The 27255-nt window shown below is 42.2% G+C and overlaps 1 protein-coding gene across 6 annotated transcripts in view; it reads left to right on the top strand.

Annotated features, from left to right (window-relative positions):
* The window catches only part of ITPR2 (inositol 1,4,5-trisphosphate receptor type 2), a 505414-nt gene extending 478776 nt beyond the window's left edge, over positions 1-26638 (top strand). For all 6 annotated transcript variants that reach the window (XM_030322010.1, XM_030322009.1, XM_030322008.1 and 3 more), the window contains 2 exons: positions 21757-21918; positions 22655-26638. In XM_030322010.1, the coding sequence (XP_030177870.1) occupies positions 21757-21918; positions 22655-22741 (249 nt within the window). In that variant the 3' untranslated portion in view covers positions 22742-26638. The remainder of the gene's footprint in view (positions 1-21756; positions 21919-22654) is intronic.
* The last annotated feature ends 617 nt before the right edge of the window (positions 26639-27255 follow it).

Below are 27255 nucleotides of genomic sequence, written 5' to 3'. Positions count from 1 at the left end.
AGCCTCTTTAATGGAGCTCTAGCACTTTGACCCCAGCTGGAAGCCTGGGAATGCCGTGCCCTCCAGCCCCTGGATTCCAAGCCACTTGGAAGCTGGGCATATCAGAAACATCTCATTGCCTCGCTCCAGCGGTGTACTTATTGTACTTATTACAGTGTACTTATTACAGTGGAATTCTATGCAGTGAGGCAGTGATACTGTGACTCAGGGAATGAGCTCAGGAGACTCTGTATTAAAAGTGGGATCTAGCTGGTAGGAAGTTTACACTGCACATTGAATCAGCTGCTTTCGTCCTATAAAATTTGACTTTGCAATAAAATGGTTGTCAGTATAAATAAGATTTTTCTAAGTTAGCTGCCTGACCTGATAGAACACATCGAAATAATCTCTCTCTCACTTTTTACACTAGGCATGTCTTTGGAATGTTGCATATAAATGTATTTTGTATTGAAAATTGATTCATGCTTTTAATGCATCTAGGGAAAATGTTACTTTAAAAAATCCTGTGGTTATTCCTTTAGGAAAGAAGCCTTTTGAAATGAATAGCAAATAATGTATTTGGGGTTCTTTTATAAATGTCACATTAGCTTAAAGACACCTGTTATTTTAAGTTAAAATAATTAGATTACCTTTTTTCCAGAAGTAGTTGGTAGTTGTGCACAATCTAAACTAATACAATCAGCATTATATAGTGGTATTACCAAATCATTCCCCACATTTTCAACAAATTAAAAAAGAGTTATGAAGCAGTGGGATGGGGGAAGGTAACAAAGATTACTCTGAAGAACAAAAATGTGTGAAAATTGTTAAATCTCACAGGATACATAAACCATGACCAGAGATGTAAATCATAGCCAAATACCTTAAGTAATATTGAATAGATGTTGCTATAATTCCAATAGAAAGTGCCATTTCCAACCCAACACAATTGTGAGACTATTGGTAGCCTTCTTTTAAATTCTAAATAAGGACCCAGATTCCAAAAAATTATTAAGCTTTGGGGTGAACAACTATAATATCTTTTAAAAATACTTATGACTGTCACACAAAGATGTGATCAAATTACATTAAAATCTGAATAGAAAGAAAAGTATATTTCATATCTTCCCAGTGACATTTATAGGGTGTAGCAGAACATCTATTGGTGAGCTAAGGATAAATTTGAGTTCAACAGGACCTTGGAAGTCTTGGCTACTAAAACTGGCAAAATCATCAATTTTCCATTCCTGGTGATAAATTTTAAGTCCAAATAAATCTTGTTTGTCAGGGCATTAAAAAGTCTTGTCAGCTCCAAAGTTAAGTAGGCAAGCATTCGCTGGCAGTAGACTGAAGCCGCAAACTGGGCGAAAGTGCAGACATCCCCTATAATCTAATTTTTAAGTGCAAAGTTATGGCGAAGCCAAAAATGGCTTCAAGGGCAAGGTTTCTTTAACACAATTCATCGCATGCCCATGGGCTTTGGGACCAGGCAAAGCTAAAGGTCAGTATCATTTCTCCAAAACGTCGGGCCTTGGAAAGAGGTGACAGAGAGGCCAGAACAGGAGAGGGTAGAGATAAACCTGATGTGTGGAAGAGGTTCTCTGCATCCTGTTGGGTAAGATAAAGAAAAGGGAGGAAGTAAAAGAGGATTAATAGTGTGTTTAGTAAAATGCAGAAGGGCTAAAACACCCTGGAAAAAAAGCTTCACAGCTTTCTCTCAGAGTAACAGTCCAGATACACAAATGGGTCAGCTCTGACTGTGTGGGCACCACCCCCTACGAAACCTGACCACAGGCTGCTCTTGCAACGAAACTGAGAAAAAAAAAAACAGAATTTTCCCATTCCGGGGTGGTGTGCCCGTGATTTTCAAGCAGTCGACTTTGAAAGCCAAGTTGACTTGAGGAATTTACGTTTTCGAAAGTGGACGCTTTGTACTTGGGGATATGGAAGAAATGAATGGGCTCCTCATTCGCACAAGGTTACTAAGCCTTGAGGTGGGGCACAGTGGGGGGAAAACCCTCTGAAACTCCCGAATAGCAACTGACGTGGGAAAATTTAAAACCTCGCATCAGGGTGACTCCTTGCTCTTATCCCTGAAAACCTGTTGACTTCAGGAAGTCGTAGTCCCCTGAGGCCAGTTACAGATGACTCCTTCCACTCTCTGTCCTCTTTGCCCCTAACCTTATGTCCCCACGTGCTACACCCACACTGCCCTGCCCCAACTCTCATCCTGTTCTCCCCCCACCGAAAGCATGTTATGCATGTTGTTCTCTGTTTCCCCATGAGAGAAAGGCATTGCCCTAGTTCCTCTCCATCATTTTATCAAATCCTGATAGAAATCCTAAAAGATAAGCATTATTATCTGCATCTTCAGGGAAAGAAACTTAAATAATAATCTTCTCTGATCACACACCTAACGAGAGGCAAACCTGGGATTCAGACAGAGATTGGGCTGCCTCCAAAATCCTTCCCTTTTTATTTTTTTAATGTTTATTTATTTTTGAGAGAGACAGAGAAAGACAGAGAGGGAGAGAAAGTGTGCACAAGTGCAGGGGAGGGACAGAGAAAGAGGGAGACATAGGATCTGAAGCAGGCTCCAGGCTTCACGCTGACAGCAGTGAGCCCATGTGTGGCTCAAACTCATGAACCATGCAATCATGACCTAAGCCAAAGTCAGACACTCAACCAACTGAGCCACCAAGTTGCCTCCGAACCTTTCCCTTTTAAATCACAATTTACTTGGGGAGCCTGGGTGGCTCACTTGGCTAAAAGTCCAGCTCTTGATTTTGGCTAAGGTCATGATCTCACAGTTCGTGAGATCAAGCCCCTCGTCAGGCTCTGTGCTGTTGGCACAAAGCCTGCTTGGGATTCTCTCTCCCTCACTCTCTCTCTGCCTCTCCCCATGCTGGTGCTCTGTCAAGGGAGTAAGTGAGCAAGCCATGGAAAGATTTAGAACCTGAAAGAGCCAGTCTCTGACAGGAATGGGCTGGACAAGAGGAGGACCAGCAGGACAACAAAGGGCGACCAAGGATGTGAGAAGGGAGAGGGATAGACAGGATCATGCCAGGCCCCCCAGTCTAGGAAAGGAGTTTAGACTTTATACTAGGAAAATTTATTCTAAAAAGTATATCAGTGCTTTCACTTTTGGGTTCAACGTTAATTATGTGTAGTACATAAAATTCACTCCTGACAAGGAAATGGGTAGAACATACTAGAGTAAATAGTTTAATCCACAGAACATTCACAAACTGGTCGATTTTCAATTGCTCCTGACCCCAAAGGCAGGATGGGTAGGGGGTAAAGAGAGAACTTATTTAAGATTGCAATCCAACAGCATCCTTTTGACTTCATTCTTTTGCCCTAAACACACCCTGCGTATTTCCTTCTGCCTTATGTGGTTGTATCTGAGTGTGTATATAGTTACAGGTCTCTGGGTATGTTCTGTCTTCTGTAGCTCTTCTCTTTACAACACTACAATCGAATGTCGACTATGTCTTAATTTCAGGCCAGCAACAGCAGACGCCCACCTAGCCCACTTATCTAGACTGGCTGCCCTGCAGCCCCTTCACCATCACTACCATGGCACCCTGCCCCTTGCCACCAGCAGCCGATAGCCACAGGGCCCACAACCAGAGACAGTGAACAGGGTTGGTGCCCATTCTAACACATACGTATTCCATTTTAGCCCCAACTAGGAATACTGCAGCTTAACTCTGGCACTAACCACTGAGAGCCAGTGTCAACCTCGTAAGTTAGAGGATGTGATCCCCAACAAGAATGCCCTTACTTCAGACACCAACCACACTTTGGGTGTCCCCAGGTCATCTGCATTCCTAATGGACTAGATATGAATTCAGAGATTCTCACCATCCCTACAGGTTCAATGATTCACAAGACCAAGACCCAGAACTCAGGAAAACATTATATTCACAATTACAGTTCTATTACAAAGGATATAAACCAGGAGGACCAGCCAAATGAAGAGATGGATGGGACAAAGTTTGGGGGGAGCTTCCATGCTCTCTCCTCATAGAATCCAGATGTGTCATTCTCCCTGCACATCAGTGTGTTTACCAACTAAGAAGTTCCAGTGTTTAGGGTTTTTATTAGGTGTTTTTTACATAAGCCTGATTTGTTGAGTCATGGGCAACATGATTGAATTCAATCTTCAGCCTCCTTCCCCTCCCCCAAGGTCAGGTGAGCCCCAGGTCCCAACCTTTTAATCATGTGCATTTGGTCTTTTGGTGACTATCCCCTATCCTAAAGCTGGTAGGGTGTGATCCAAGGGGCTTGTGAAGAACAAAGACATTTCTATCATTTGGGAAAATTCCAAGGGCTTGGAGTATCCCGATAGAGACCAGGGACAAAGACTGGTCTGATCCCTTAGTATACAACACTGTCCCAGCCAGGAGACTGATGGATCTGGGAATGGGCGAGTCAACAGTGGAAGGAGGGCAGCAGAGGTAGAAAGAAACTGGAGGAGAAATGTAAGGTTAGGAGTAGCTTGTGCTGCTATGGGTGCCATAAACATGTGTGTGTGTGTGTGTGTGTGTGTGTGTGTGTATGTGTGTGCGTGTGGTTTCAACTCTCAAGATGTGCACCATCTAATTGAGGGGTCAAGATATATACTTAAATCAGGAAGCAATTTCAAAGTCAGCCAATACTGATCGTAAAATGTCTCAGTGCAGCATCTGAGTCCTCAACAGCACCGAGTACCTGTATACAATAGCCAATCATAACCAAGCATTATATGATTTCATCTGACTGGCTCCATCATGTGTCTGAAACAAGTTTTACATGTAAGAATTGCTTTAGTATCTGTTTGAATTTTTTAGTCTTCTCTCAGATTGACTCTGTAAAAACAAATAATCAGGGAAATGTTTCAAAAAGGGAAACATGGATAAAATGCATCAAACCTGAATAACCTACTTTTAAAAATTGAGGACTTTGTTTATGAAACTGCACAAACATTAGGTATACAGCACCTACTGTGGGATCAGCTATTGTTTCCGCATTGCATTTGTGTAAAACTGCTTTCTGGCTCATGGCTGCAATTCCTGTTCACCAAAACTCTGTGCCTTTTGTGACTTGGCATTGTGTAATTATAATTATCCAGGAGCCATTATCCAAAAGGAACCACCATCCTCTGAAGTTACAGTATATTATATTCTTCTTTCAGCCTCGCTTGCGTTCCAGGCAGCCCATAGCTCTGCTTCATCTGTTGTAATCCCTCTTGTTCATCCTTCCTGAAATTACCTCACTTCTTTTCACCATGTAACAGCTGCTTGGCACGGTTGTGTGTCATCACCTATGGCTGCTGTTCCTCACCGTGTTCAGGATGACATGGTCCATTGACTCAGCTAGTCAGCAGTTGATGCATTGAGGGCCATGGTGAAATTCTTTTTAAGCTGTGTGCCATTCTGTAGTTGGTCCAAGTCCCAGAGCCAGCTAGACAGTGGTCACAGCTATACTCTTGAAAGCTATCCTCTAACTGGGAGTTCATTCCCATTTTGACATCATACCTGCTTGCTCCTATCCCAGAAGAGCATATTGATTTAGACCTAATTCATATGTTTTAAATTCAGCATCATTCAATCCACATGATGTCCTATTTGAAGAATCTAGTGAAGAAATTTTAGCTCTTTGATGCTAATGAAAAAGTTTGGCCTCGGAATAAGATTTGTGCAACCTGGTACACCATCTTGGTCCAACTTTGAATTTACTGTTAGGTCTGTGTTATGTTAACGCAAAAGAACCACTCCAGATCTTTATCCTGACCATGCCCTAGCTCTTTGGTGATGGACTTTTGAAACAATTCAGAGGCTGGTAAAGAGACCAGCAATGATAAAGTCTAAGGGAAAAAATTGGATTTTCTAAAAAGAAAAATCAAGGAGAAATTTCAGGGAGTGTTAGCATACATCCATTTTATTTTTTTTATTTTTGTAAGCTTATTTATTTTGAGAGAGAGAGAGCATGAGTTGGGAAGGGACAGAAAAAATCCCAAGCAGTCTCCGTGCTATCAGTATGGAACTCAACTCAGGGCTTGATCTCATGAACCATGAGATCTTGACCTGAGCCAAAATGAAGAGTCAGGCGCTCAACCAACTGAGCCACCCAGGAGCCCTAATATACATCCATTTTATAAGGAGAAAAAAAGAGAGATGGGACATAATGAAATGAGAGTGGCAAATATGGACCACTTCCATAAGAAATGTGTCAAAACGCATTTCTATAGGCAACTTACAGTGACCAGAATACTTAACGACTTCCTAGCTGATTGTACCTCAAAATGGTCCTCAGCAATTTACATACATAAAAGAAATTTTCAATCTATAAGAGGCCACTCAGATACTGTTACAGAATTCTTTCATTCTCCTAACTAATTGGTCCAGATACCATAAGTGATAGTTCAGGTTTTAATGGAACCTAGAGGGACCATAGTTTTGACTGTAGTGGTCCAGGTTATGCCCCTGTCTCTGCATTATTTTTAATAGCATTCCTTTCATGCTCAGATGTATCCCTATTTAGACAACAAATTGTGTGATTATCCCATCAGTGTGTAACATGAGTACAATTAAGGATTTTCATTAAGTTTCATCCAATGACTAGTGATGTTAAAGTATCACTGGTTAGGTCTTGAGTTATCTGGAGTGGTTGTTACCAAACTTTAGTACACCTCAGAATCACCCAGAGGGTTGTTAAAACACACATCAGGGGACCCCAACCTTAGAGTTTCTGATTCTGCAGGACTGGGGGTAAGGCCTGGGAACTTGCATTTCTAACCATTGCCCAATTAGTGCCGATGCTGCTAGCCCAGAGGAGACAACACTTTTTAGACCACCAGCTCTTTTCCTCTGCTTGGGGAGCATTTGGAAGACAAAGGGAAAGACTTAAATATAGCCCCAAAGTTAAAAGAACAATTTGAGAAAATGTCTTAATGTGAGGGACTAGTAAAAGAACATCAGCTGGTGAGCAGGCCAGCTACAAACTTAGTATAATCCAATTACACTGGTTAAAGCTCTGTAGTTATGATAACCACAGGGTGCACTCTGCACTGAGCTGTGCTGGTTGGTTTTGCGATTTGGTGACCATTCATTAGCATGTTCTCAAGGAACAAAAAGAATATTCTTTGTTGTTGCTGTTGCTGTTGTTGTTGTTGCTGTTATTGTTATTACTATTATTGTCCCAAAGGAGGAATTTAAGTAGTATTTTAGAAGATTTACCCATTTCTTTGTGTGACACAAACATATGTGCTCCATACACACACATAGGAGAAAAAAGGCAATGCAGTTCACACAGTAGTCGGTGCAGTTATGACAGATTTTAATTTCATTTGTTGTTGCATTTGACTCTGGTGTTAAAAGATTTGGGGAAATTGTTTTTCTCTAGATACAGTATTTTCCGTATAGATATTTTGCATTGACTATATAGACATTCTTAGAGACACTGTATAGAAATTACAGACACATATTCTCTGAACTCTACATATAAATCTATTATTATTAATTCTACTAGTTAGTCACATAAAACAGAGATGAATATGATGATTGTATTTGAGAGAAATATCGGAGGAGTCCTATCAAAATATCAGATATCAGATAAGACTTGGAAAACGTTTCTTTTTTTATTTTTTTTTTAAATTTTTTTTTCAACGTTTATTTATTTTTGGGACAGAGAGAGACAGAGCATGAACGGGGGAGGCGCAGAGAGAGAGGGAGACACAGAATCGGAAGCAGGCTCCAGGCTCTGAGCCATCAGCCCAGAGCCCGACGTGGGGCTCGAACTCACGGACCGCGAGATCGTGACCTGGCTGAAGTCGGACGCTTAACCGACTGCGCCACCCAGGCGCCCCAAGACTTGGAAAACGTTTCTTCCTTTTAGAAGGAAATTTATCAACTTGTAGATTAACTGAAACAGGCACTAAATCAAATTATCATTTTTATGATTAAAACACAAAACAATTGTTATTTGAACCTCAGCATGGCTTGAAACCCCAAACTGTCTCTTAAGATTGCTTCTAGAAGATGAACACATAACGATATCCAGACAGACTCTAATCATAAAGTTTGGGCAGACCCCTCCCTAAGAGTCTAGCCCCCAAATGCTCAGATTTCTCTTTCTCTAGGTCACTCTGAGTCTGCTGCCAGCACAAGCTACTCAGCATTTTCCCAACCATATTGGATATATAAACTGCACTTTTTGTTTTTATTGTTGAGATTTTTTAATTTTAAAAACAGGATGATCTTGATGTAAATATGCTTTTCATTATCATAATCGAGGAGAGTAATATCCAAAGTATTTATGTAAATACAGAATAACAAAGATACAGAAAGATTATTAAACCCTGAATCCAGTCAACAAAAGTAAATTCAAATCATGGCATATTTTAAGGCCAAGAGTCTTTTTTTAAGTTTTTTATTTTTAATTCTAGTATAGTTAACATACAGTGTTCCATTAGTCTCAGGTGTATGATATAGTGATTCAATAATTCTATGCATTAGTCACTGCTCATCATGATTAAGTGTACTCTTTAAGAAAAGGAGTGTCTTTGGTATATTAGGACACTTCCACTGTCATGCTGGTTCTGCCATGATCATCCAGTATGTCACTTTGGGTCAGTGGTTTAAGTTAAACTATCCTTAAGGATTCCCTCATCTCTTTTAGTAAAGGATATAATCCAGTAGTGTGATTTTTAATGTGCAACAACCACTTCTGGTTGTAACGGGAAAACCCTGATGGTAGCATTTGCCCCTTTCCATGGTGTCAATACTCCCACTGTGGCTGATCTCAAGCTACCAACACGGTATCACTGAATGTAGTTGTTGGAACACAATGGCATGACCCCGTTCTCTTCTCCAAGGGAAGAGCCCTGAGGTTCTGGCCCAGTAATTCATTTAAAGTCTGGACTATCCAGTCTGTTTGCTCACGTTAGTCATGCTAATGAGAGATTTTGAGCTCTGTGAATGCAATCTTATGCTGCAAGAAATGGTGCTGTCAAGTATACATTTTCAAACACCCATTTACTGACTTCGAAGCCCTCTTGGCTGTCATTATTCTGGTAGCCCCGTTCCTACCACTCTTGCCAAAGCCACCATTAATGCCCACCTGGAGACAGTGTCTCCCAATGAGAGTCTCTACCATGTCCATTCTCCATGTAGCAGCCAAAGTTTTATTGTATTTGTGTGTGTGTGTACACGAATGTATGTGTGTATGTATTTTTGCTGTAAACCAGGAATTGCCATTCATCTGTTGGGAGCCAAAATCCTCCTGTATCTCCCTCTGTATACAGGGCTGTCCATAACTCATGCCTGTTCACATCTGGCTTCTTACCTCCTACCACTCTCTGTGTCTCACGTGGTGCCTCACTCTTGTTACACAAATCTTTCTTTTCTTCAAATACACCAGCATTATTTTCATCCCTGGGACCTTTGCATTATGATTTCCTTTGCTTGAAACTCTGTCCCCTCATTTCTGTGTAAAGCTATTCCCTTCTTGTCCATCAAACATCATCTCCCCAGAGCAGCCTTCATGGTCTGCCCAGCTGACAGTAAGGGCCTCTTCCCCAAGATTGACGGGGATGTCCACTCTCATCACTGTTGTTCAACATAGTACTGGAAGTCTTAGCCTTAGCAATTAGACAACAAAAGGAAATAAAAGGCATAAAAATTGGCAAAGAAGAAGTCAAGCTTTCACCAAGATAATCTTCAAGCAATCATTTTCTTCATAGTATTTATCCCTATCTGAATTTGTTTCATTTATCTTTATTCATTGTCATCTCCCCACCCTTCCATCATTCATCTCCTATTAGAATATAAGCTCGAAAAGGTCAAGGACTCTTTCTGAGCTGTTTACTGTTTTAGCCAGTACCTGGAACAGTATTTACTACCTTGTAGGTGCTCATTAAATATATGTTGAAGAAAAAGAGAAAAAAAAGGATTGAGTTTGATTTGGATTAGTAAAGAACAAAAAGAAAGAGAAATAATTTGTACTAATAATATATCTTATTGAAAAAATCAGGTTACCTTGCTTACCTATATTCATTAGTACCATATGCAACAACTCCTAATCAGCTATTCATTTTACAAACATTATGTGACACGTGCCCATGTCATACAGGTTCTGTCAAATGGAAGGTATAAGAATAAATCAGAAGTGGATAACCAAAAGTTCATAAACTAAGCAGTTCATAAATTTTTCCTCTGTGTAATTGATGGCCCCATAAGCAATAATACCATAAACGGTATCCAAATTAGAAAGGAAGAAGTAAAACTATCACTATTTACCTATGAGATGATGTTATATATAGAAAATCTTAAAGACACCATCAAAAAACTGTTAGAACAAATCAAATTCAGAAAAGTTTCAGGATACAAAATCAGTACATAAAATTCTGTTGTGTTTCTGTAAACTGATAATGAACTATCAGAGAGAAATTTTTAAAAATCCCATTTGCAATTGCATCAAAAAGAATAAATTTAACGAAGGAGATAATGAACACTACAAGACATTAATGAAAGAAATGGAAGCAATCACAAATAAATGGAAAGATACTCCGTGCTCACAGATTAGAAGAATGAATACTATTAAAACATCCAGGGGTGCCTGGGTGGCTTGGTCGGTTAAGCGTCCGACTTCGGCTCAGGTCATGATCTCACGGTCCGTGAGTTCGAGCCCCTCGTCGGGCTCTGTGCTGACAGCTCAGAGCCTGGAGCCTGTTTCAGATTCTGTGTCTCCCTCTCTCTCTGCTCCTCCCCTGTTCATGCTCTGTCTCTCTCTGTCTCAAAAATAAATAAACGTTAAAAAAAATTTTTTTTAAAACATCCATATTGCCCAAAGCAATCTAGAGGTTCAGTGCAATCCCTATTAACATTCCAATGGCAGTTTTCACAGATATAGAACAAATAATCTTAAAATTTGAATGGAATTACACAAAAAAAATTCCCAAATAGCCCAAGCAATCTTGAGAAAAAATAACAAGGCTGGAGGCATCACACTCCCTGATTTCAAACTATATTACAAAGCTATAGTAATTAAAACAGTATAGCACTGGCATAAAAACAAACACATGAATCAATGGAATGGAAGAAAGAGTCCAGAAATAAGCCCATGCGTATATGGTCAATTAATTTGCAACAAAGGAGCCAAGAATATATAATGGGTAAAGGACAGTCTCTTCAGTAAACGGTTTTGGAAAAATTGGACAGCTACATGCAAGAGAATGAAACTGGATCACTACTTTACACCACACACACACACACACACACACACACACACACACACGGTGGGGGGGGGCGGAGAGAGAGAGGCCACACATACACATATGCATGTGTTTATTCAGCCATAAAAAAGAGTGAAACCATAGTGACAACATGGATGGACCTCAATGGCATTATGTTAAATGAAGTAAGTCAGAGAGAGAGAGAAATACAGAATGATCCTTCTTTTGTGTGGAACCAAAAGAAAAAAAAAAACACGAGCTTATAGATACAGAAAAGAGGTTGGTGATTGCCAGGGGCAGGGAGAGGGGAGACGAGATAAATAAAAATATAAAATAACTGAAGCATCAGGCATGGTTGGATGCAGGATGTGAAAATAATTAATGAAAAATGAAGATCAGGGCGCCTGGGTGGCTAAGTCAGTTAAGCGTCTGACTTTGGCTCAGGTCATGATCTCACAGCTTGTGGGTTCGAGCCCCGCATCTGTGCTGTCAGCACAGAGCCTAGAGACTGCTTCAGATTCTGTCTCCCCCTCTCTCTCTCTCTGCCCCTCCCCCAATCATACTCTGTGTCTCTTTCTTTATCAAAAATAAATAAAGATTAAAAAAGAAAGAAAAGAAAAATGAAGATCAGATACCAGCTAGGTAATGAAAATTGCTAGCTGTCTTCTCCTTGGTAGAGATTTCAGCCTAAAATCATATGCCAAATGCAGCTTATCCCTGACCCCTCCACTGATGAGAACTATAGAGGTGCCACAGAGGTTTAACCTCTGGCGTGAGCAAGGTGGCTCCCACCAGGCTTTCAGGACTTGTTCATTTACTAACCATTGACCACTTTACTAGACAATTACCAAATATTCCCATTAGCATACTCAGTGCTTGAGCTAGAGGAATGAGTAAGGCAGACACAAATTCCTGCCTCCATGGAGTTCATATTTTAGCAGAGCCAATAGACATGGCATGCAATAAATCAGTATATTATATGGTGTGTTAGAAGGTGACTCCTGGTATGGAGAACAAATAAACATGGGTGAAGGGGATGAGAAAGCCACGCGTCAGAGGATTGTCCATGACAAAGTCAAAGAAACACAACTTTGAGGAAGGTGAAGACAGGTAATGTGAGGAATTTCAGAGGGACTGAGACCTGACATTTGTTTTGTGTCCCCTTGCTACTTGCAAGAGGTTCATCCAGGACTAAGTGAGGGCCTAGGGGGTGGCCCAGAAAAAAATTGGAGAGAGAGTAACCTGGAAGTGGTATAGATAAAACAAGATTAGTTGTAAATTAACCATCATTGAAACTAGATGATGGGTATAGTCTAGTCACCAAACTTAATATTTGGAATTTTCCATGATAAAGAAAGGCATAAGAATATTTATTATGAATCTTTTCCAGGATCATTAAATAATATAATGGCTCTATAGCTCACTGTACTGTGACGTGTTGTAATACATTTGATCATTGACCACTTTGTTGACACTTAAACTATTCCCCATTTGTTGCTATTACCACTAACACTGATAAAACTCTTCTACGTGATTCTTTGGGTCCATCCATGATTACTATTTGTACTTAATTCCATAAAAGTTAATATCATAATTATTATCTAATTATATGCTACTGAATATAATTATTATGTCATAATTAATTTGCTGTATGACTTGGAGAAGGCCCTCAGCCTTTATTCTGGACAAAATTGGCCAGTGTTAAATAGCACTTGGCCGTTAATTTCTTGAAGCTTGTACCAGCCAGGGTTCCTCATTGCAAACAATAGCAACTGACTCAGGAAACCTCAGGGAGAAAAGGAATCTGTGAGGGAGGCCGGGAAGGAGGGAAGGATAGGGAACAGGAATGGGAAGCAAGGTACGTTCTCAGGGGCCGAGGTCTCTGCTCACAGTCCAGCCTGTTGTCCGTGATGAGACCAGCCACTAGCCACCACGGGCACAAAGCTAAACTGATGGGATCTCATCACACCTGTATCCTCACCTGTTGTTCAGGTCACTACCCAGAGCCCTGCTCTTCAAACACTGGTGCATTTTCAGGTTACCTGGTTAGGTGGACTTTGAAGATCACAGTTCTCTCAACCTCCTAAATAGCCAAGGCCCACCATCTGGCATGCAGACCCCCCCCCCCTAGGGAATGACTTTCTGGTCAGCCTGGTGCATTGCAGTGCCTCCCGCCCGTTGCAGGAGAACAGTCCCGGTTACCGGCTACCTTTACCACTACCTAGTGCCTCCACCAGTCTGGAAATATCTGATGACAGAAATCTTGACCCATGAGTCTTTGAAACTCCAGAGCCTAACACTCTTCCTAACATGCTTTTGTAAAAGTTTGTGGAACTGTTTTGACCCTCTTTTCCATCAAGGAGGTCCATGCTCCCCTGCTTCACCCTGGCTCCCTGAGGTGAGGAAGCCACAGAGAGAGGGGACTTCATGCTTCCACCCCTGCAGAGGCTGGAGCCTTTGAGGCCGTGATGCAGTGCTGAGCATCCCTGCTACCCCCGCTCCCTCCACCCCCCGCTCACCCTGCACTGGCCACAGGTCATGCCCACTCCCACCTCAGCTATGCTGCATAGGAAACGGGGGGGGGGGGGGCTGTAGAATTGGACCGGCTTCCAGTCCCTCCCAGCTGTCACTTTTTGATTCCAAACCTGCAGCCCTGCTGGGACAAACAGCCCTGTTAAGTCATTTTCACAAGCACACACCTCTCCTTCACTGGACCTTTTACTCTCCCTGCCTTCCGGAGCAGTGACTACTTCCTGGCAGGCTCCCAGGCCAGCAGCCCCCTTCGCATCTACACCCTGGAGATGATGCCATGGAAGGGGGTCAGGCAGGAGCAGAGCAGCAAAAGCAGTGGCTGTTGCTCACTGAGCATCTGTTAGGTGCCTTACACAGGCACAAGGTAAGGGCCCCACACCTGTACACGTATGGCCCCAGCGGTCCAAGGATACTTTATGTTTGTATAGGGCTTTGTAATGTTCCAACCACTGTCACGTACATAATGCAAACCTGATATCTGAGCATTTAGATTTTAAACATATTTGAACATCTGACAATGACACTCGAGATTTTGTTGTTTTGCAAAATCATTTGATACAGGTTTGCTTTGGGTAACTAACACATTTAAAACTTTTCAAACCACACAAATTTGGTACTCTACATTACATTTGTCAGAACCCGTCAGTTGCAGAGGAAGAATTTAGGGAGATACAGATACAGAATAAACAGAGAGCCACAGAAGGAAGATACAGTTAATAAGGACAGGCAAACGAATCTTCCAGTCCCGTAACATGTTATTTTTCTAAATTTGTCCAATCCGGGAATAGTGTTGTAACTTCAAAGGATACAGCTAGATCTTTTCTGTCACCTCCAGTTCCTAAACCTTGTCAGACAAGTGTATATTTTCCAGCTCACCCTTCCTTCTTCTGAACCCCCATGAGAACCAGCCTTTTTGTTGCCTACATTGAGCAATGTTTGTCATATGCAGGTGGGGTATTCAAGACTGGGAATGAGACTAGAAACCCAGATGCCAGTGTCCTGGGTGTCCCTTAAGTTTTTGAGGTAATGCCTACCCTGCCATCAAGGTCACCATGTTGCTGAGAGGGTGAGAAGCGCCCCACGCTGCTACGTGGGCATGCGGAGACTGGCATGGAGTACTTGAAGCACTCCCCCGTAACCAAAATGATTACTTCCACTTCAGAAAGAATCCTTGTTCCAGGTTGTTTTTGTAGGTCTGCAGTTCCAGGAAAGCAGCAATGGTGCCGTTCCCTCGGGGACCTTCCGACTTACTTCCAGTAAGTCAGTAGTATTTGCATTGCTAGTGTTCCTTTGGAGAGCCATTTCTGCTGACATCTTCAAACCAGAAGGCAAAGAGAGGAATGCAGGGGGTCATACTGAGGCTTTGGGGAAATGGTTACACTTGTCAGCTTAGGAGCCATCGTAAATGATTGCAGATCGGAAAATGCAGTATAAATATGAGGCTTAGAAGAGAGAGAGATGGGAAGAAGCAAGACCTTAGCAAACATGGTCTTGGGACAGCACATTCAGCAGAGAAAGTGGAAACAGGGCTGTATGAGATGATTTATTGGTACCCCATCATAATACAATACAGTACGTGGTATGTTCAGTGTGTTACCCCTCGTTAGCAGTATTTTAGAGCACTCGGCAAATCGCTGTGAATGTCAAGCATTGATGCATTGTCATCAAGTATCTGCATATGGATCTGATGCCCTCCCTAAAGAATTTGTGTTTCTCACGTTCAATAAGTAAGGCTTTAGCAGGCTTCAGAGGCAACCAAGGGGTGCAAGTTATTATATTCTCACTGTAGTCCGTTTTCCTTGGCAATGTCAGAAGCTAAGCACTGACCGCTCTGTTAGATGTAGAGAAATAGTCCCGTGTATTGAAAGGAACATGAGATTTCCAGGAGCACAGGGTGGAGGCCAAGGCCTGGCCCAGCCACTTTCCATCTGTGTGACCTCAAGCAAGTAACTGATCCTTTTCCTGCCTCAGTGTTGTCGTCTGTAAAACGGGCATGGTAACAATCTCTAACTTATGGAATTGTTGTGGTTATTGACCATAGCATGGCTAAAGTGCCTGACACTTGCTAGGCAGCCAACAAGTGGGATCTATAACTATGTTGTGGATAGAATATACCCTTGCTTTCTATTCAGTTTACCAGCTAGCAACTTTTAATGTGTACCTAGTAGAGCTAAAAACACATAAGGCAACTTCACCAAAACTTGGCTCACTGAAATCAGTCACATTACTACTACTACTACTACTTCTTCTTCTTCTTCTTCTTCTTCTTCTTCTTCTTCTTCTTCTTCTTCTTCTTTAGTTTATTTATTTTTTGACAGAGAGAGAGAGAGAGAGAGGCAGAGAGAATCCCAAGCAGGCTCCACACCGTCAGCACAGAGCCCGTGAGATCAGCTCATGAACCGTGAGATCATGACCTAAGTCGAAATCAAGAGTAGGACACTTAACTGACTGAGCCACCCAGGCGCCCCTCACATTACTTCTTAATCTCACTAGGATGTGGAGAGAAATCATCACAATCTTACATGTCCTTGAGTCTGTGGCCGATTAAGCGTCAACGGGGATAGATTATATAAAATCTATCCCAGTACGTAATGTGGAGAAGCTTGTCCAGAAGGGGCAATCAAGTGCAGGGACATCTGCCACTGTATATAAGACCTCAAGGAAACCTAAACTTTCTAGGTTTCAGCCTGGGCAACTATAATATGCTGAGCTTGGGTTATGTGGTTTCAAGGTTGCGTCTAGCTGAAATGTTTCTGTTTGCTCACTTGGCGAGCTCAGGGCTTGTCTCAGCACTTTGAGTTGTAAAGCTTTCCTTGAATTCCTAGCTCACAGAATGCTGAGCCGGAGGGGACATAGAGATGACCTGGGGTATCATTCTAGTCTTACAGATGAGGAAACTGGGACTCAGAGAGTAAGGCCCCCCTCCCTTTGTATCACAGAGCTGGCTTGGGGCTGAGCTAAAACCAAAACCAGGTGTTCTGAGTCTTAGGTCAGTGCTCTTTCCATTATACCACATTGCCTCTTCCACACAAATGGGGCTATCCCTCTGAAGAACTAAATGTAAGAATAGCACAGCAAGCCTTGAGGGACACTGACACCCTAATCATGTTATTGAATAACTACACAATTAAATAAGTCCAATGGCTCTGACTGTTGGAAGTACTATTTTGCAAGATTCTTACATTTCTAGTCACCTAGAAAGATTCATTATTTTTAGAATGTAGGGATAGCTAGAGGGTGGGGGCTGGCATGCTCCGTGAGTCCTTTCTCAGAGACGTGACTAGTTCATTTCTGAGCTTTGCATTTTAGAACCCTCAAGAAGCTCTGAGTTTCCACTCACCCAGTTACCAAGTTCATACATTGTAACCACAGAATCTAACAGTTGATCTGCGACTTCTCTGACTTTATGCTACCTTGTGGTCAAATATTTTCATTCCTGGTGAAAGAAGGAAATGATTTCATATTGACTAACAAAAGTCAACATGGGAATGTACTAATCATGTGCATGATCACAAGATGTACATAGCACATATGAGTAACTGAGAAGTAATGAATCAAGTCAAGCTGCTTTGTTAGATGGCGGACACATTACAAGTTAGCGCAGTAAGGAAGTGGTGTCCTGTTCCGTGTGTCTGTCCTGCGGCTCTGGCTCAGGTAAAAATCCAGAGTCTCACCCTCCTTGGTCCAAGCCTTCCATGGAAGCTACTCTATCTGCCATTAGAGCAGAGAGAGGGACCTTAGGGTCCACTTTTGACGAAAAAGCTTATGCAGGATTTACTCTGAGAACACTATTGTACTTCAGTTATTTTGGTGAAAAAAAAGTACTTCCCTCATTAATTTGAAGAAACATCAGTTGTGAAAATTATTTTTAAAAGACTGGCTTTAGTTGTAAAAAGAGGACAGAAAACAATTTAACTTGGTTATTTTTTCGGTTTTAGTGAGAGATGTAAACTACTTAAGTCGGGCTCCTTAAAAATTAAGAAAAGGTCCACAAAGCATTCAATATTGAAAAAAGTCTTAATCACACATGATCTTTTAGTTTCAGTTTATGGTCAGTTGATGTAGAGAGGAAGGCTAGAATGAAACAACAATCACAGAAGTGGGAGAGAATAGATGGAGACACAAGCACCCAGACAAAAATGGAGAAAGATACAAGCAGCAAGAGAAAGAAAGAGGAGGAGGACCAGAAGGGGATTTGAAACGAACAGCTTCATGGGACTCTGAGAAAGGAGCACAGGGCCTGTAAGCACGAGCTGTCCGTGGCTTTCATCAGCATTTGGCTGAAGCCTTACTCTCCACCTGGAGTACCAGCTCCACGAACACGGGGACCATGAGGCTCTCGCTTACCATGGTTTCGCCAGTGCCCAACACGGACATGGCCAACATAGGAAGGATTAGTGAATGAATGGATGGACAAAACAACAGGTGAAGAAAGAGAGTGTAGGGAGAGGAAGTCCCGGCCCCGGGACACCTGTGATAGGATTTGTTCGAAGGTGGCTTCACAGAGTCTCACCTATGTTCTCTAAAGATGTTCTGCAGTCTGCTAAGCCTCGGAGCCATGGTGTGCTTCTGTTTCGGAAACTTTCTGGAAGTTGATGCTTCCACCATCCCGACCCTGGGTATCGCCATGTCAGCTGGGACCTTCTCCCTCCAGGCCCAGCTGTCTGAGGCTCTCCAGCCCTCTGGCCCATCAGCTGCCCCGTCCCCTGCCCTGAAACCCTGTCATGGTACAGACCACCTCTCGCATCCCAGAATGCCGCCTTCTTGGCTCTCCCAAGACCGTCCCTTGTCTTTTAGCCCACTTGGTGGCAGCTGCCTCTTTCCCCAACCCCTCCGTACTGAGGGCCCTGCAAGAGGGTCAGCAGACTGGGTTTCCCTTCACTGAGAAGCCATCACATCTTCACCTTCACGTGAAAATGTCCTTTTTCAAGCCTTTCCCGTCACTGCCTTCTAGTAGCTCCTGGTCACATCTGGGACCAGAGTTTGGCCCTTGGCCACCCACAGCCTCTTCATCCACCCAACTAGTGACCTCCTTCAGGATGACCTCAGGGACTTTGCACACAATTCATCCTAAGGATCAGCCCCTGCAAATCCAGCAATTTCAAAAAAATGTAGTAAAATACACATAATATAAAATTTACCAGTTTAACCCTTTTAAGCATACAGTTTCACAGCGTTAAGTACATTCCCATTGCTATGCAACTGTCACTATGTCCCTCTGCAGAGAATTTGCATCTTCCCCAACTAAAACTCTATATCCATTAAATCCTAACTCTCCCAGTTTGCTGATACTCTAGCAGGTTTAAAGCACTCTCATCCTAAAATCTTCATTTCCTGAAGTCGTTCTACATTCAGAATCTTTTTTTAAAATTTTTTTTCATGTTTATTTATTTTTGAGACAGAGAGAGACAGAGCATGAACGGGGGAGGGTCAGAGAGAGAAGGAGACATGGAATCCAAAGCAGGCTCCAGGCTCTGAGCTGTCAGCACAGAGCCCAATGCGGGGCTCGAACTCATGGACCGTGAGATCATGACCTGAGCCGAAGTCAGACGCTTAACCGACTGAGCCACCCAGGTGCCCCTACATTCAGAATCTTAAATGTTATCGTTCCACCTTCTGTCTTGCCAAGAGAGCTGCCTCGTGGCAGACAGGTCTGGGTTGGGGTCCCAGCTAAGCCATTTGCTAACCTCAGTTTCCTCATCTATAAAGCTCCAACAGTAGATGATACTGCAGAGAATATAGATATTAAATAATAAGAGAACTGAAGTTAAGGGGATTGTTGAAAGGACTGAGTGCTTATAGAGCAGTTGGGCCCAGGTCCGTTCTTCTCCATCCTGCCTACCAGGCCACACACTGATGTCCCTCACTCCAGCCAGCCCCTCGCTGACATTTATAGCTTCCCTATAACTTTGTCTTTCTGATACTGGACACACCATCCTGTATCAGTCTGGCTCTCTGCCTCAGATGCACATCCACCGGGCTGTTGGTAAACAATGGTTTTTGTGGGGGTCACAGTCTGCTAGGCCATCCATCCTGCCCTACAAGCACGGAATGGGCCTGCATTTGGCTCTTCTTCCTGTTTCCCACAATAGCTACTCCAAACCTTTCCCCTTCGGGCCATCTTCCTACCCCGCCACTACTCCAGGTGTTATCGTTCATCTTATTTGTCTCCAGTGACCAGGGTTCTTAAACTATGGTCCACACAGGAATCCTGCACATCCCCAAAGAGGTTCTGATTTGGAAAGAGGTAGTGGGATTGAAATCTGCGATGTTAACAAGCAACCCCAGAGGATTTTGATGTGCATAATGCACAGTCTCCTTTTCATGGAAGCCTGTCCTAAGCCAGAAGCCCCTTGGAGCAGACATATTGTCTTATCTGATTTTCACCTCTAAATCCTGGGCGATAGATAGATGTTGGAAGGATCGCTTGAATGAATGAATTTGGCTGTCACTGTGTGCTCCAGTATGTTACCATTCTCCTTTGAAATGCTAATTAGCTACAGCTGTGTAAATTCAGTTTAAAACTTTTTGATATGTTTATCTTTAATTTTCTATCTGTCCTTTCATTATATTGGGGGTAGGGAACTATAAAGAACTTGCTGTTTTCCCAGTAGTGACAATAGATACAAAGTGATAGACGAGACTCAAACAGAAGGGCAGAGATAAGTTGAACCTTTCCTCAGGCGGGGAAAGTACTTTTTTGACCCTCATTCTAGTGATTGGCCAGGCAGAAGTCCTGGCAGCCACTGAGGTGGGCTTTTCTAAAGTGGAAGTGATCTTAAGCAGGAAGATCACTGCCAGGGATGTTGGGAGAAGGTTACCTGGAGAAACAGGTAGGTGAATCGCAATGCAGGTTGGCATACCCAGTTGGTGGTGGAAAGAAAGGCTCACCTGGCTTCAGATCCTAGCTCGGCCATTGCCTAGCTCGTCCCATGGGTGTTAAATTGTTGGGGCAGCTCATCTGTAAAGTGGCGACAAATATGATTTACCTTGCAAGCTCTTTTGAGCATTGAAAAGTGTAATCTAAGTAATGCACAGTGATTCTATGACGTTAAGCAAGCGAGTTGTCAAGAGAGCTGGGCATCTGGTTAACTACTCGTTTCTGCAGCAGTAGAGGGCTGCACACATACTCACACCCCTACACCCGGTCTGCCTAGAAAAACAGAAGTGGTACCAGCTATTGCCCTCTGGGGAAGTGTACCTCTGAAACCTCATCCTCACTGTAATAAAATGTTTCCAGAGGGAGCAGACAGAACAACCCAGGGCCATGCCCTTCCACTTCCCTCTTGCCTGAGTGGAGCTCAGAGCCCGTCTTGGGGAAGTGGGGGGTAAACCAGTTCAGCATGGGTGGCTGGAACCGAAACATTTCTTTTACCACCCTCCTATCCTGCCGCCCCTCTCTCTCCTGTGCCGGGGGAGGAGAAACAGCTTATGCCTACAGTACCCACACGTACTTGGATCTGTTGTCCTCAGTCTCCTGACCCTACCTCATCATTCGTCAGGATTCACTGAATGCCCTCTGGGATCGGGGTGCTGTTCTAAATGCTTTATCTGGGACCTTTGTGGGAGCCTGTAGGAAGTTGGAGCCAATATTTAAAATCTTCCCCCAGCTCATGAAAACCAACATTTAACCCTCACTTCATTCCCACCAGCAGGCCTGGCCAGAAAAAGTAACTTTTGCTTTGAATACTAAGAAACTTTGATCTAAATGTTAATACTGGGGCGCCTGGGTGGCTTGGTTGGTTAAGCATCTGACTCTTGGTTTCACCTACTGTCATGATCTCATGGTTTCAGGAGTTTGAGCCCCATGCCCGGCTCCACACTGACAGTGCAGACCCTGCTCAGGATTCTCTGTCTCCCTCTCTCTCTGCCCCTCCCCTACTGGTGCTGTCTCCATGTCTCTCAAAATAAATAAATAAACTTAAAAAAATAAATGTTAACACTAATGAACACCTATAAACCTTCTTTACAGAACTGTAGGCTCCCTTCCATCACTCCCTTGTTCTTGAACACGTATTTGCTTTTAGGAGAAGAATTTAGACTGGTTTCCTCGGATGCGAGCCATGTCCCTCGTCAGCAATGAAGGTGACAGCGAGCAAAATGAGATTCGGAACCTGCAGGAGAAGTTGGAATCCACCATGAGTCTGGTCAAACAGCTGTCTGGTCAGCTAGCAGAGCTCAAGGAGCAGGTCAGTGTGCTCAGGGAGCCGGGGCTAGAGCTGGGTGGGCTTGAATCATTCACCACCATTGAGTGAAGGGCAGTGAGGGGAGTGTGGGGAGACCTGGACACTCCTGGGGGCCAGATTGTTATTCACAGGGAACTGTAAATTCCAACGAGGAACCCTCACACTGTGCTGTATGAACCACATCCCCACAAGTAGAGGCTTCCATTTGTCCCATTACCACCTGTGTGCCCCTTCTGCACCCACGGAAGTGGGGGAGAGGAGTAAACGCCAAAGTACAAGGGCCTCTTTGCACTTTTTGATAGAAACTGGTATTTTGTGCCATCCTAGCCATTACTAAATACATCGGAACGGCAGATCATCTTCAGAATCTGTCATTTCAATGCTATAATCAACCTTTTCATCATGTAAAATTATTAGTGGTAGTAAAAATACTATCAAAAGTTACTGTGGTAGCTATTAAAAAGACTAGGCTGACGGTGACGATTGTCTGACAAGCAAAGAGCCGCTCTAAAAGAACCATGGTTCCTGTTTTTAACCACAGAGAGGGGTTTGCTTATTTTCTGCTTGTGGAAATTCACTTAAAAAAAAAACATTTTCCCTTTTTTAAAGGTAAATAGATTCTATATGATGCCAGACACAGACTGTAGGTGCTTGGGAAATTTACCCCCAAGTTGTGCAGCCCACCAGCACTGGGGAAAAGTGAGAAAATGAGCTGAACACACTCTCTCTTTTCCCCCAGATGACAGAACAAAGGAAGAATAAGCAGAGACTGGGCTTTCTCGGATCAAACACACCCCATGTGAATCATCACATGCCACCACACTGATACCATGGGGGGGAAGCCGTGACTAGCCTTTCATCAGTGTCCTGCCTGATCACTGAATAAAGAACTGAGATGGAGGGGAGTGAACAGTGCCTATTGTTGAAAGTTAAAAACAACCAAGTGCCAAGATGTGGAGTGGTTTAGCTCTGAGAACAATTTATAACTGTTTTCATGGTTGAGGAGACCAAACTTAAAAGCTAGAAAGCACACATCACGCATTCTTAATGTAACTCCAAGTAGCTTGCTCACATGGAAGCAGAGGGGATGGGAGGCAGGGTGGAAAGGGGGGGGGGGTGTGGCGCAGAGAGAAGAACTACCTTTTGCTAAATCAACGAGGGAGGCTGTTTTGTCTTAAATACTGACTGCAACCTTCATCATGGTTGGTTGGGACTTCTTTCTTTTAATCATGGCATAGAAGCTAGTGATACAGGTATTCAGACTCTGGGGGCTGCATTTTACCAAGGAAAATAATGGAAAAGATTAAAAATGAGGGTTGCAAAGAAAAATGTTAATGCTTCCAAACCGTAGCTGTCACGGGGCAATTCTCTTATCTATCACATGCGACACAATGTATTTACAGCTCCACGAACATCGTGCTTTGGAGCTTCCGCCCCTCATGCTGACAGCACAACTGAGATGTGGTTGCTTTCTCCGAGATTCGGAGGGGCTCTGTCGATGTGGAGCACAAAAGGGGATTTTCATATAACCTGCTCAAAATGTGTTTTATGTCATGTATAGTGTAAGCTTTTTAAAGACTGGGGGAAGTAAAAGCTGACAGGAAGCCCCAGGGAGGAATTTTTGTGAACCTATGTATGCTATTAAAATATATTGAGAATAATAAATGAAAGTGCTTAAAGGTGACAGGGAATATTGAGAAACTTATGATGGTCACATTTCCTTTTACAAATAAGGAGTAAAAGCTTTTGATTCATGTTTGCTGTGCTTAAGGAACTGAGTGGTTTTATTTATCCTATTTCTGCAGTTAGGAAAAAAAAAACTAAGAAATTTATTGAATGCCCAAGAAAATGCAGCATTTCAATTGCACATTTTAAACTGTATCAGTAAGAGCTTTTCAACATGTAGAAAGATAATAATCTCTTCCCCAAATTGTTTCTATGTTAAATTATGCAACCAGGATTTGTGGAGAGAGAAAATAACCTGCCATGCTCGTAATATTTTTTGAGACTATATATTTAGAATGTTAAAGCAAACTGACGGTAATGAAAGCACAGGACACCAGACTCTGGGAGATGCTTTGCAAGTTGATCTCTGGTCCCTGCCCCCATAGGAACAAACAATTCTCTCCAGAGTCTTTAAACTCTCAAGTTTTTACCGCCAAGGTTTAAGGTCTGGATGGGGTTTGCTATGACCATTTTGAAGCCTTTGAATTGTTGTCATTTAAACTATTGGCTCTTAAAATTCTCAAATCATGGTCTGGGTAAATCATAAAGGATTCCTGAACCAATCCTTCTTCCACAATGTTAAAATGTAGATTTGGAGAGAAGCTGTTGAAACCCAGAGCAGCAATTTTTTAGCTGAATCTACTGGTACCTCCCATCCCTCACCCCAGTACTTCCTCATGTTAAGAATTCTTTACTGTGACACCATAGTATTTTCCCTTACCAGTCACTGAAGGACCATGATCCAAAAATACCAAGAAATTGGGATATCTATCTGCATGCAGCACAGAACTTTGAGCCTAGTAGGCATTCAACAGGTGTATGAGAAATTCCACTGACGCTCAATTACCCTTAATTCTTTATTAAAACTTTAAACTATATCACATACTTGATTTTTTTAAATGGCGTCACCAAAGCCAAAGTAGACCAAAGCAGCCATTGTTTTAATCCAAGACCATCATTGTTATAACAGTATTAAATGAAAGTAGACTTTAAAATATTTTAATGAGAGAGTGTGCAGGTGGGGAGAAGTGGAGAAAATTGGTAAGGATTGACCATACTCTGGTGTGGAAACCCATCTCTTTTTGAACACAAAATAAAATATTTTTGATGTCCGAACATCAGGAGAATAGATTAATTTGTACAGATGAGAGCAACCTGTTTTTCATGTGATGAACTATCTCTTCTTTTCTGGGACCGTGATAGGTCTTTTTTATAGTGAATAAATCATTGGGTAGATAACTGCCATCAACAAATGGCCTAAGGTCTCCAAACAGTGTTAGTGGCAGCTCACCATTTCACAGATCTTTTCCCATGGGGAGTATCTAAAAGAGATTGCAACTAACAAGACTCTTGTTCAAAATTGAAATATTTCTCAGTTGTGTTTTCTCTCCTGCCTAAAATCTTGGAGATTGTAGAGCAAAAGAAATAAAAACAAGCAAACAAAGAAGGCACTTTCCAGGCTCTTAAAGTCATGATGTTGTGAGAAGATGACGGGAAACTTGACATTTGGTAGAAATTTATATTTGTTATGTATATGTTTGTTAATGCAACTGGAATATTTGACCTAGGCAAGTATCAGTTAACATTTTAATACTTATATAGTGACATTAAAATGAACACAATAATCGTTGATTTTGATGTTAAGGGAAATGTTTTACTCTTTAGTTATTAAAATGCATATTAGTTTAAAAAGATCAATTTCTTCTGAATATAATTTTTAATTTCAAAAGGATTTTATTCCCTTGCATGCTACATTGTGAGGCCCAAGAGTTTAATGAAAGTATGTTTCCTAAGTTATAATATCATTTTAGGTAACAAAATGTTTGTATCATATAAGACTGTAATATTAGTAAATAAATTATATACATGTAAAAATTATTTTTTCTACCCCTTGAGAAAGTTCATTTAAAAAGGGCTTATTTTCTTTATTGAAATTCCTCTGTTGATGACAAAGATACAGTTTCTAGTAGTTTATTGATTATATCAGGAAGATATTTTGTTCAAGTCACAACTAATCGTGTGTATTTCCATATTCTCAGCTCACAATGCATTGTTTTGATGTCTCTTTTTATAGTTGTTTTATTATCCTATAGTTGTTTTATAGTTGTTTATTACATACTAGGGTTGAGCTGAGTGGAGAGGTTTGTGGTCTTAAGATTTGGTCAGGGAAGGTGGAGATGGATCTTCACTATAATCAGGGAAAAGGAGTAAATGATAGATAATAGGAAGAAAAGGGTTGGCCCTGGAGCCCGGGGGGGCGGGTGAGGGGAAAGTAAGTAAATATTGTACAGGCATAATGATATAACAGATTACAGGCTCAAGAGATCACACTTAAACATGCATGGAACAATGCTTGGTGGAAAAGCAGCTGTTAAGAGGCATAGTCCCTCAGCTGTTCTTAAACTGTTACGGAATAGCGAATCGACATATTCTGACCCACAGACCAGCTCTAATACATACGACACATGATACGCTTCGAAACAGAGTGGAGCAAACACACGTGCCTATAGGAGCCAGGCAAGTCACTAAAACGCGTGACATTATGGGGTGTACACCATTTGTAGCGAGTGGGGAGGCTACAGTGAACTCTCTCTTTGCAAAATTTGACAACCATTTCCAGTATTTAGAAAATGCCCGAGGCCATTTGAAGCCCTCTGGTCACTCATTGGCTATCTCTAAAATAATTGTTGGTAAAACCATAGCATTTAGTAGAAGAAAACACAATGCCAAAACCAAGCAGGGGAGCTAATGTGCGTGGGAAACTGGAGAAACCGGAAAACAAAACCAACTGTCATCTCTGAACTGGAGTGTTTTCATGGACTTGAATAGTTTATAAAATTATCGTACCAGTACTTCTCATATCATCACCAATAGACTTTTTTCCTGCTGTAGAGTATTACTATTTCTGCCTCAAATAGTATGATTCTAATAGAATATGTCAAGACCAGATAAGTATAATTTATAAATTATTATTAATAAATGGGATTTATACAACTTTTTTGTGTGTGACACTTTAAGTGCTTTTTTTTTTCATTTCTTACCATTTTCCTAAATAATGTATCAGTATGAAAGTCATTATTATTGCTGCTTTACATAGCGAGACATGAAGGGCAAAAAATTGGGTGAGTTGAACCACACTGCACTAATCCAAATGGAACATTTTGCCCAACATTTGTTGGGAGTTGGCTAAATCCCCAACTGGCCAACACCTACCAGCATACGTATACTGAGTCTGGTGCCTCTGAGATGGGCTAAGTGGACACAGGCTGTTCAGTCATCGAGCATTTCCTGGTGCTTCGCAATGATAGTTCCCCTCAGAAGAGAACGAAGCATGCAACAGCTGAAATCAAAATGAGTTGCATGAATCACATGCAAACCGTGAATGGAATTCTTTGCTCATGTGGGCATTTTCCAGTATGCCACAGTTCCTTGAAGCAGTGTGGCAAGAATTGTTTTGTTTTGCTTGGAATCAGAGGAAAGGTTGGGGGAAGGGACTTGGACAATGAGTTCCTCTTCCAGTAAGAATAATTGGCACGAAGGGCAGGAGTTTGCCTGTGGAGGGAGCGTGATGGACGTCTACAAGTCACCCTGCCTTTGGTCAGCCACGGTGCTTTG

This window comes from Lynx canadensis, chromosome B4, assembly GCF_007474595.2.
Source record: "Lynx canadensis isolate LIC74 chromosome B4, mLynCan4.pri.v2, whole genome shotgun sequence".
Classification (NCBI taxonomy): domain Eukaryota; kingdom Metazoa; phylum Chordata; class Mammalia; order Carnivora; family Felidae; genus Lynx; species Lynx canadensis.
The sequence above is the reverse complement of the archived record's forward strand: the minus strand, read 5'-3'. Positions and strand labels throughout refer to the sequence as shown.